We start from the raw sequence: 11620 nt of genomic DNA, 5'->3' as shown, positions 1-11620 counted from the left end.
AGCCCTTACTGAGCACCACCTGCTCAAATCTGCCCAACGCCTGCTCTGGGGCGGCTCTGGCAGTGTACGCGGCAGTTACGCGTCACCGTTTGTCAACAACGATTTAAAAAATTCCCTGCCGGGCAATCCCAAGTACCAGCGCTAAAACAGCGCAGAGTACCGTCTCTGCCGAGCTGCTAGAATTTTGTCTCTGTATCAGCCATGGCGCAGCGCAGTTTTAGGGATAGATGGCCGGTTATAGTTTCACGGCTCCATCCTGCTAAAGCGCGACCAGCCCGGCTAAACCCGGCGCCGGTCTCGGCTCAAAATTTTAACTGGGTAGCATCTCAACGAGCAAACACGGCTTGCATGTGGGCGGTGATTAAGTACATCGGCGCCATCAAGCGATTGCGTTCATAATTATTCTTGCAATAATGACCACGCGTGTTTGTTAGTTGATAACTCGGGGCAAATGCATTGCATTAAAATTCTCGAACTAATGAAGTTCGATTGTGTCGCTCCGGCAGTCGAGGTCGCAGATGTCATTAGCATCTCAACGAGCAAATATTCTTAGGAATACTAATAAGGAACTAAAATACTTTAATGATAGTTTTATCGGAATATTGACCTTCAAGTCTGCCAGCAAGATAATCAACATCATCATAAGATAACATAACATAACATAACACAAAATAACATAGCATAACATGACATAATCTAACATAACATAACATAATATAACATAACATAATATAAAATAACATAACATAGTGATGTCGGCGCTGAAGAGTAGGCCTGATGTGGCCTGTCTCCGATCTTTTCGTGATTTGTTCACAGAAGAACCAAAAGCATTTTCTTTGACCGGATTTTTCATGACTGACGATAGTTTGAAATAGCTACTAGACTTCTACCGGGTTCGATATAGTGTTGGGCATTTCAAGTCTGAACAAATATGTTTCCATAGCTTTTTCTAGTCTCTTCATGAACGCGTTTATACTTGGAGCGTCAATGATGTAATCGTGGAGGCTGTTCCACATGTCGGTGACTCGAAGCGAGAAGAAATGTTGTTGCGTGGATAAGTTGCAGCGCAGTTTTCTTAGTTTATAGTCGTGGCCCCTGGTGTTCGTTCATGTTTCAAATTCTAGTAATCCTTCTGGGACCTTGTATAAACCATGAGTGTACATGTATACTTCAATGAGGTCAATGGTTTAATATATAAAAAATAGTGCGTTAGATTATGCAGTCTGTTACTAGACATATAAAAAATATCGTTATACGTTATTGCCGCGAGTAGTAGAGTGTCATCCCACTTTAGCATGACGAGAAAAATTTACAACCAATTTTAATGGTTCGATTAACCCTTTCAGCAACTCCGTTACTGGCTGGATCGATTAGTGTCGTGAATATATGTTTTATTTGATAAATTTCGTAGAAAGCGTGATGCCAGCCGCTCTTACTTCGGACCAACCGAATTTTTGCTGTACCCTTTACCGTTTTCACTGTTCCTTTTACCAAGTTTTACTGAAACTAACTCAGTTATCAGGGTCAGTTAATTCAGTGTGTGCCATTCACTAGTTCGTTTTTTTCTTGCTTCTGTATTTGCTCTGTATCATCAGTATCCACCAGTGTCTTCGATCGTTATCAATGAAGTGTCGAAAATACAAAGTTCCCTTCCACGCGCGGTTAAAGTTCGGTTGGTCTGGCTGGCGCTGAAGTAAGAGCGGCTCACACCCCCGTCGCATTTACAGTGCATGTCAGAACATGAATATTGAAATTCAGGGCCTCCATCGAACAGCCTCGGCTCCAGTCGGAAGCAACAAGGAAAAATTCAGCGAGTATATTATCAAGAAAACCGAAAAAACTATAGACAGTTCTTTCTTATGTTCCATCATTCTTGAAAAAAACAAGCATCATTGCCTAATCACTATTCGATGACTGCACTGGTTGCAACCTTGAACAAAATGCATTATCAAAGCAGCGCGTGGAGGTTGGCTGCGAATTTATTCTCAGTGCACCTGAACCAACGAACAGCAGGTATATTAAACTGCTCGTCTCGTGCCAACACTGCAACAGTGAAACAACAGCACCGGGACCCCAAGCATATCCTGTTCTGTCTCTCTGACCCACGGCATATCCCGAAGCAGAAGATGAATCGAGGTTTCTTGCTTCTCGTCGTGGCCGCGGCGTCCGTGTCGGCCCAGACGTAAGTGTAGCGCGGTCACAGTGCAGTAGATAGTTGCGCTCACGATGACGTTTGTGACTATTTTACGTCTAAAAAAATTGACAATGTTCTAAAACTTCATTGAAAAACAGGGCCAACTTAATTTCGAATGATTATGCAAAATTTTACGTTTCCTCTAATGCAAATTAAAATAAAAATATACAATGTATGTTTTTGTTGCAGTGTCCCCTCCTCTTGTGAATTGGCCCTGACATCTGTGGACAGAAGTCTGGAGAAGATAGGTAGGACTTGCAACTACCGGATGGCGTGGGACTCGTACAACGCAAGTAAGGTCATAGATTGTCTGAAAATATAACTAACTCGCACAATAGGACGAAAATAATGCAAATAATATTAAACGAATGTTAAATGAAAATTTATATGGACAGTATGATGAGCCAGCTGAATTAGAAATTCATATTTTGCAGGACTTAAAATAAGAATGAACGAGGAGTTGATTATCCAGAACGGACAATGATCTCAAAAGAGAGGTAGCGAATTCAGCAGTGAAAAATATAATGAAAGCCGTTGCCCCGATGAATCCCAGATACTGGAAGGAAAAATTGGCGATTGTGAAGCAGTAATTAGGAATACAGGTAGAATATAAGGAACTTCTTATGCCGGTTGAAGTTAATTAACTGAACTCGAGGCTTGACCAGGTGCATACATGATAAGTGAACTCCTCGTTGGGAGGAGATAATGACTAAATGAAATTTACGTCAATAGACTGGAGATGTGACTAGAATGAATGCTGGTTCATGATTCCTCCTACCCCATCTGGAACTGCTTACTTAATTATGAAACGAAACTGAATACAACATAAACCAACGACAACAATGAGCAAATTTAGCAAAGAACAAACATGAACAGCCTAGTGTATGTCGTCTCTCTTCCCTTAGGAAAATTTTCCCACAAGATAAGCAACAAATTATTACGTTATTTACGCACAGTTCATTCTACGCTCAACGCTGCGCTGGAACATGTTTCTTTATCTTATCCTCCTGAGGTACATGATTGTCCCGCTCACACCCTAGCTTGGCTCCGTAAATGACGACTCGCATGATACCAGCCAACGCATCCCTTCTGACACTCTTTTTGTCGTTGTCAGCCACCATTTACGTCATAAAATATTGCGGAAAGTAATTTTATTGAAGGCTGCATACTATCTTTCCTTTCTGCTGCATTATTGTTAGGTTATGAAATGAAAGAGAATAACTTCGCACTGTTATCTTACTTAATCCTCTCTCAACAGTCGAAAACTGCCGATGGTATTCTGGTACGATGTCGATGTACAATGTTGAAGTCTGTGATCCGATTGTGTTCGATTACATGAAATGCATCTTAAAAGCATCAGGACTTGTGAGTATCTTGGCGAGCTGAATATGAGTTCAGTGTTCAAAATTTTGGTTTTATTATTTATTTCACGGTTGTTAGCTTGCAATAAAATGCGTTGGGACGTAAATCTTTTTCACACCTTATATGTCCAGTCCCTTTAATGAGGCCAACGGTCATTGGAGTGGGAATGGATGTGCATCGAAAGGAAAAATCTTATTATATTGTATACGGTCTGAATTTGCATAATTTTTTCTCAAAAATTGGTGCTGGTGTGATATTATCCTACATTCAGCACTCCAAAAAGAAACATGAATATAAGTCATTTGCAATAAGCAGATAACTCGAGTTACAGTATCTCAAAGGAAATCAGTTGGTGTCACCATAGCAATTCATTCAAAGCTAATATTCAATGTTGTGGGGGACTTGATAATTTGTTTCTTTTCTTATGACACATTCTTGTGATTCATCTATTATCACTTGCTTGCATGAAGCGTAACGATCTAGATTTATCCACAATTTAATTTTTTTCTGTTCCTATAATATATTACTACACATGAACCCTCATATGAGAAAAAGATCTCTTCTTTTCCAAGACTTCCTTTTCTCCATTAACTTATCGCATCCTATTCTATCTTCAACAGCTCAAAGTCGACGGCTCCTTCGATGACGCTGCTTTCCAGAAAACAACGTTGCAGGACAAGTGCAACTCGGACGTCAAGTTCTCAACCGCGTACAAGCTTTGCAAGAACTCCACCATGAAATACTTGAACGTAAGGAATGATTACTTTGTTTTTAATTTTTTTTAACATTCTTCAGACCAACTTCAAATCATTTTTTTAACATATATTGCTTATCGAGTCCATCAGAGACTCGATGCAATGTATGGCGTGACTACACCTCTGACTCAAATCCATGCCATGCGAGAGTACAATTTGTTGTATCTGCGAATGTTTGATGCTGATGTTTCGTGTCCTGTTTTCCAGTATTATCGGTTCGTCTGGTGCCTAAATGGAAAATTACAACTTTGAGGCAACCGAAAGAAAAAAAATCTCACGGAACACGGCAAACAGAACGCACCAGAACTCGCAAACAAAACTCACCCGGAACACGGCGTACTGAACTTATACAGAACACGGCAAACAGAACTCACCTAGAACACGGCGAACTGAACTCATAGGGAACACGACTGAAATCAACATTAATATCAGAACGAGTTTCTAAATTAAGTGTGCCTATATTGTCCACGCGTTCATAATGTAAGGAATTGTTTTGAGAAACAATATATATTGATGGGACGGGAATATAATCCATGAAATGCAAGAAGTTGAGTTTTCTTACCCTTTCAAGTGTTGCTTACTCGTTGCCCTCTCAAGCCTTGCCTACCCATTACCCTCTCTTGTATTGGTTACTCTCTTTCCCTCCCGAGTATTGTTTACCCATTACCCACCCAAGCCTTGGTTACCCCCATAGTGGAATTCTAGAGGAGTTTCAAATGACCAAAAAATCATTGCATATTGGATAGGCCATCGCCTAACCAATCCCAGTCTAGCTGGATAGGAAGATATCTTGATCCCACAGCCGATCACAGTCTGGAGATTATGACATCACAATCTTATCAACCAATCACAGTCTAGAGAGGATGACATCTCAACCAATTCCAGCTGGAGAGGGATTTGTCTCCGCCCATCGTTTATACTTTATAGTCATTTAAAGCCCCCCTCGAATTCATTAGAGATAAGGGGTATTCATAGAGAGAATTCATAGAGGATTAGGGGTAACTTACCCTTATCCTCTCAAGTGCTGATTAACCCTTACTCTTTCATGAGTTGGTTACCTCCAAGTCTCCAACCTAGATGATGTTTACACTTAAAACAATGGAAATTAACGAAAAAGTTACAATATTATTTTTAGCCGCCCGATACCATAGCAGCAAGTAAGTGAATATAAAATAGAAAATCTAGAGAATAGAACGTGGCGTACGTTTTTTCCAATGATGTGTAGTTGATACTGTTGTGGTTATTGTATCTGCTATGGAGTTGTAAGAAGGACGCAACGGAATCGGCGACTGTGAAGCGGTAGTCGATATCTCGGAGAAAATTAAGTTTTAAATGTGTGTTAGTTTAAAGATCTTGTTTCTCAATTCGGTCATGTAGAAGTTAGCAAGAATGACACCCAGGGGACTCCTCATCCGTTTTACTTACCCCATATGTTTTAATTATCCAATGAACCAATTGATTGTGTTTTACTTATTCAATACAACAATTGATGTGTTTTACTTATCCAATACAACAATTGATTGTTTTCCTTATCCAATACAACAATTGATGGTGTATTACTTATCCAGTACGACAATTGTTTGTGTTTAACTTATCCGATATAACAATCGATTGCGTCTTATCCAATACAACACTTGATTATGTTTTACTTATCCAATACATCAATTGATTGGAGTACAAAACTTAAGTTTAGCGTGACCTCCCTTTTCAGTGGAAGAAAAATTTTATTACGACAAAGAAAGATGGAAGGAAACGTCTAAGATTAAAGTATTTTTATTTCTGCACAGTGTTCATGGGAACACAAAAATAATCTTAAGAATAGTGAACAGGACCGAGCCGCTGCCGGGTGGAAGTTATCAGTAAACCGGGAGCTAGAGCTTCCCCTGGCCAGCGCAAGCCAACCAGGTAGCACAGAGAAACTGACGTGCTAAGTTCCGTGCCACCCATCTTGTCAAAATAAAAGCCAACTGATGTTAAGGAAACTAAAGCCAAAATAGAAAATTAGAACAAGCTGAAGATTAGGGTCCGAAGCATTATCAAATGCTTAAATTTACGAACCTGACAGCTATGCTCCTAAAATTTTATGGTCATCTTAAAATGAGAGAAACAAATTGGCATTCCACGAAATATATAGATTCAGTTGAAAGACAAGGAGGGTTTTATTGTTTATAGGTTGAGAGCAGTGAAGGGGAGACGGTCATCCAAAAAGGAAACCGGCCGGAGCTACAAGTTGCCACAACACCCTGAGCCTTAGCGATGGACAACCAACCTGCAGCATCCGGTCCTCTCAGCTCTCGCAGTGACCCGTCCTCCGTGAGAAGACGAGCCGATGCCGCAGTTCCCAGATCGTCCCTGCTCCTCGAGGCCGCCACCTCAGACGAGATCCAAGCTGAAATTCTCACTCCATATAACGTAAACGTGGAGGACAAAGCGTAAAGGTGTGGCGTAGCTGGCGGTCGTAAGAAATCTGACTCATAGGCCGTCTCTGAATCTGACTAAAAGTTGAAGTTAGCTTATATCTTCAAAGGTGGATTTGAAGAAATGCGGAAGGTTGCCCACACCATTGGAAGAAATGTTGGGAAACTGTAGCCGGCCAAATGAAATCAAAACTAACTCAAACCCAAACAATAAACTTCCAACTGGAAATATCAAAGTCAAGATAATTTTATACAACTGAGCGTTGACGAGAAACGTTAGATGTTGTCTTTAATCCATTTCGAAGAAGAAGAAATTTTGTCTTAGACTTTATTTGATCGAACCAAGACTTGACTCGATAAAATTTCACTTTTAATTTTTTTTCTGAAGTATAATTTGGACTGAACAAAAGATAATAATATTCGTTTATTATGAGTTCTATAAAGCTTGATATGAACGAGTGAAAAAGCTATTAATAACACATATATAAACAAAAATAATAGAGCAAATTAAAAAAGACAACCAGGATTCGAGAGACATGAACTTCAGCCAGCAAACAATACGAGCCACTGAAACGTAACACGAGGAAAGCAGAAATGCAAAATTGTAACGAGACACGAAATTGGAAAGCATAAATGCATCATAATAACATTTAAAATTTTCTGAACAAAGTAATGCGTAGAAATTCAACTTCATATATATTCTTGCGGCGCATGCCATAGCAGCAATGCGGTGACTAACAGCGATTGCAACCACGCATCTCAATCATCGTCACTGGAATTAAGGGCCGAGTTTTCAGTCTTGGATTTTTGAGTAAGAACAATGACGAATTTGCCTCGCGACTTGAACCGAAGGGAGCCCAGTCAATCAAGTCTTGATCGATCGACGGAGATTGATGTGGTTCGATCAAGAATATTGATGCAGATTCCTGCTCGATCGGCGAAGGCAAAACTCAATTTGGAGTCGATAATTACAGGGGCAATGTCGCGGGGCGCAGCACCGATTAAAGAGGAGAATTCTATGCCGATTCTGTGAAGATCTTCAAAGTTTCTGCTCCCGATAATTTGTCGAGTCGAATAATCTGCATCGAACGATGTCGAATATACAGTAGCTGAAGCCGAATCTGCATTAATCTATGTTGAATCATCATTGATCTACGTTGAATCTATATTAATCGTTGCCGAATCTGCATAAATCGATTGCTGAATATTAGCAGTTTTTACACTTTACTGTACGAATATAATAAATTTCCTATAACTGAACGAAAGTTGAATTAAAATCAGATCAATATAAAACAATTTACTCTTATAAAATTCACATTACATACGACGCAGAAATCAAATCCACGCGTGTGCAAGAAACATACTGTACACGCTGTCACAACTCCATAAATTATTAACCTGTATCAGTCTTCTGAATACAATTCAACAGGTTAATCATGGTGGTTACTCAAAGCAGTTATTCGTTAAAAAAGTTGAAACATAGAAGCAAACTATGACATGAGATGAAGTAGACAAAAAATAGGAAATAATAATAGGTTTCATCGAAAAATAAGTTCGTGCAGTCGTAAAAATTTAGCACCGATAATAACTCTTGACAGTAAAAACATGTGGCTCGTGTTTGTAATACACTTTGATTTAATTTAGGATTCAAAGTATGGCATGAAGGATCGAGTTTCAAACTTTATCACAATGAAATTGATAACAAACTTCATCAAATCATCAACAAACTTTATGAACTCATCGAAAAACTTCATCAACACAAACTTTATTAACTCATCAGGGAGACGTCAAGCAAACTTGAGAAATAAAAATGTTACGTTTGCGTCATAAAATTCCGATTATTAAAGAAATGCTTGTAAAATTGCAGATATATATAAGAAACTCAACCACAAAAAAACAGTGACAAGTGTCAAATTCTTTCTGATCAACTGATTTCCTTCAATTCAATATCAAATTTGTTCCTAAATAATCAATCACAGTTATTTGTAACATATGAAATTTATTTACACAGTAGGAGCGAGTAAGATGTATAACAAATTAAAATAAGGTTCTTATTAAACTAGGGCCGTATGGCTAAATTATATTTTAACCTCAATCATCATAATCTTGATATTGAATAACTTTCCAGGCACTGTCAATTTAACTAAATAGTGAGAAGAGTTTTCTAAATATTAACCAATATAATTTTTTAGTATTTTCTAGTATTCACCGAAAGCATTTGATGTTTATCAAGAATGAATTGTTGTGTTGACAAGGTTCAATTTCGACGCACTGACCAGTACCACTTCATTACATAATTTTTTGATGCAGTGAGTTGAAATTCGGAAGACAATTTCAAGATTGTAGGACGGAAGGACTGCGTGACACTTTGGTTGACCCAGCTGTAGCAAGTGCAGTGAGCTCACCGGTGGGCGGTAATCATGGTTTGAATGTGGCTCACGAAGCTCCCAAGCCCCAGTTGTTGTTCCTGGCACCGGCATCACGCTAGCAGGGGTGGAGGCTCTGGTGGTGGCCGAGGGAGAGGTACCGGAAAAGGAGGGAGATGGGCGAAGGCAGAAATATAAAGGGTGGCCAGGAACGCCGCCGCCTCTTCGGGACTCTCCCACAATGACGAGACGCTGAGGGACGAGGGAAGGAGGGGCAGGTAAAGCCGTGCTGGACGGACTGGAGGGGGTCCCTGCTTTCCGGGCAGGTGCTGCTGGGGGAGCGTCCGACCCTGAATTAAGGTGTAGTACTCCAGGGAACTACAGTATCCCGAGCGGAGCTGGGATAGAGCAGTGCGGTGGGGGCAAGGAAGCGAGGCCTCTTCTGATGCAATCGGTGGTGGGGCAGCGCAGTCGAGGATCTGGCGCGTGATTATCCGGTAGGTGGCGATGAGGTCCTCCTTGGATAAACCTCCTTTGGTGCCAGCCATGGCTTTTAGGATACGTAGAGAGCCCACCGCTCTAGTGGCTGTGGCTCTGACGTGTGGTGAAGACGTGTAGTGGGTATCCGAGGTGCGCCTAGAATTTTTGGAGTTTTATCTAGACTCTCTAGAGGGATACTGCCGTTGCAGATAGTGGCGGAAGGGGGTGAGCGGGATTGGTGGGTGTCAGTTGGGATGAACGTGACGAATGACTTGCACGGTGCTACTGCCAGTTTCTTGGAGGTAGACCAGTCGGAGACGCCCCGAAGAAGCCCAGCGAGGTCAGCTCCGCAGCGTCAGGAATCGAGGAAGACACGAAGATCGTGAGGTCGTCCACGTGTGAGTCCAGGAACTTGACTGCTGGACATATGCTGAAGATGGGGCGGTAGGATGACCCCTGGCTACCAGGTATACCGGGCCAAGCCCCAGTCAGTCAGCTTCAACGTTGCGCCCTCACCTGAAAATATTTTTAAATGGTCAAATCACTTTACAGGTCACTATTAAAGCTATTGTAAGTAAGGTGCATGACCGGATTTCAGCTCAAAACTTTACTGGGATCGCTGTGAATTATGAGTCCTATACTGAACTTTTTATAGTACTGCCACTCTGTTCAACACAATCTGACTGATGCAATCAATGATGCAAAACCCATCTTTTTGCAAGACGAACTCATGCCAATTTATGGTAAAGTCACTCCTGTTTATGGCATCTTTGAAATAGCTGAAATACTTCTTGGAGTTGTGCAGCTTCACCTAAGGACAATTTGGCCTTGCTAACAAATGTCAGCAAGGCTGCTACGACTAGGTGATTATTGAAAGGAGCGTTGAATATTGGTTAGACATATTTTTAATAATATAATGGTAATGACAAATACAATTTAATAACTGATCATGTGTTGCACAGATTACATTGCACATCAAATTCACAATCAACTTACTGCTTGTCAAGGTGTTTACTTGGTCCGGCTGCTCCCGAAGGAGTGAAAGTCGAGACAGGTAGGACCAATAGCTGAACCGCTCAATCCATCATCACCGTCGAGGTTGGAGCAACCGTCTCAACTTGCAAAAATAGCTGTAATAACAAGTAACAAGTAGCAGATCAGAAGCTATTTTTGGGGGGAATTATAGCAAAGGTCATGCATTTAGCTACTGTGAAGCAATTCATGTTCCTTAGGAACATATAACTTTTTATTGTTGTTGCCTAAATAAAAAATGCATTCTTCACGACACTTCAAAAGTTGGATTTTAGTCTTGAGTGACTCTGATCTGTAATGGAGTACAGTAAATGAAATCATGAGAAAAGTCAGGCGGTGAGACACTTCATGAGGTTAATAACTATTGATGAGCACTTGGCATGATGTAAACTTTTTACATGAAGAAAAGTAAGGTCATTAGCCTCAACTTCTAAAGAAACTTGATATGATTAGACATATTTAGAGATTAAAGGCCAGATTAGGATTTAAGGTCGGACAATTCCTGTTCACACCTATTTAGGATTAGTGGTAACCTGCAAAAAAAAGTTTTTTTTTAAGTAATAATGGAATTAGGGGCTACATGTAAGAAGTTATAGAATCATTATATCAACATATATAATTGTTGGTATTGATAATTGTTGAATCTGAAATCCTACTATTTGTATCTGCCAAAATTTTAACTGAATTCAAATTGAAATGGCATATACATTTGATCATTGACTCAATTATTTCCGTCATTTCAGTAATCAAACAATCATATGCCTCAGTGATCAACAGAAAATAAGATTATATTAACCCATAATTTTCCTTGTAATGAAGAAAAAATGCATGCAACAGTTATATTATCAAGTTTGGCCCTATATCTACAAGACAACAACTGAGTAGCAGATAAGAAATTTAGATTCATATCTCTGAAAATGATTCACAGCTCAAAAATTCTTCCTATAGTGTCTTGAAGTGAAGTTATGATTATTTCAACATCAAACCTGCAAGATCACTCAGTTTATAAAAAAT

At 40.0% G+C, this 11620-nt stretch overlaps 2 protein-coding genes across 2 annotated transcripts; one reads left to right on the top strand and one right to left on the bottom strand.

Annotated features, from left to right (window-relative positions):
• The first annotated feature begins 2057 nt into the window (after positions 1 to 2057).
• LOC108670790 lies at positions 2058 to 4852 on the top strand. Its single transcript, XM_018158283.2, has 5 exons — positions 2058 to 2182; positions 2384 to 2487; positions 3453 to 3559; positions 4177 to 4305; positions 4519 to 4852. The coding sequence occupies exons 1-5, from the start codon at positions 2127 to 2129 to the stop codon at positions 4561 to 4563; spliced, it is 441 nt and encodes a 146-aa protein (XP_018013772.1). The 5' UTR covers positions 2058 to 2126; the 3' UTR covers positions 4564 to 4852.
• Positions 4853 to 9158: 4306 nt separating this feature from the next.
• LOC125177839 lies at positions 9159 to 10727 on the bottom strand. The gene is made up of 2 exons (XM_047880337.1): positions 10571 to 10727; positions 9159 to 10090 (listed from the first exon to the last, which is right to left on the bottom strand). Exon 2 carries the CDS (start codon positions 9640 to 9642, stop codon positions 9208 to 9210), a length of 435 nt encoding a protein of 144 aa, XP_047736293.1. The 5' UTR covers positions 9643 to 10090; positions 10571 to 10727; the 3' UTR covers positions 9159 to 9207.
• Positions 10728 to 11620: the final 893 nt, after the last annotated feature.

This window comes from Hyalella azteca, unplaced genomic scaffold (assembly GCF_000764305.2).
Source record: "Hyalella azteca isolate HAZT.00-mixed unplaced genomic scaffold, Hazt_2.0.2 contig5219, whole genome shotgun sequence".
NCBI classification, from domain to species: Eukaryota; Metazoa; Arthropoda; class Malacostraca; order Amphipoda; family Hyalellidae; genus Hyalella; species Hyalella azteca.
This window is presented reverse-complemented; position numbering and strand designations above follow the sequence as displayed.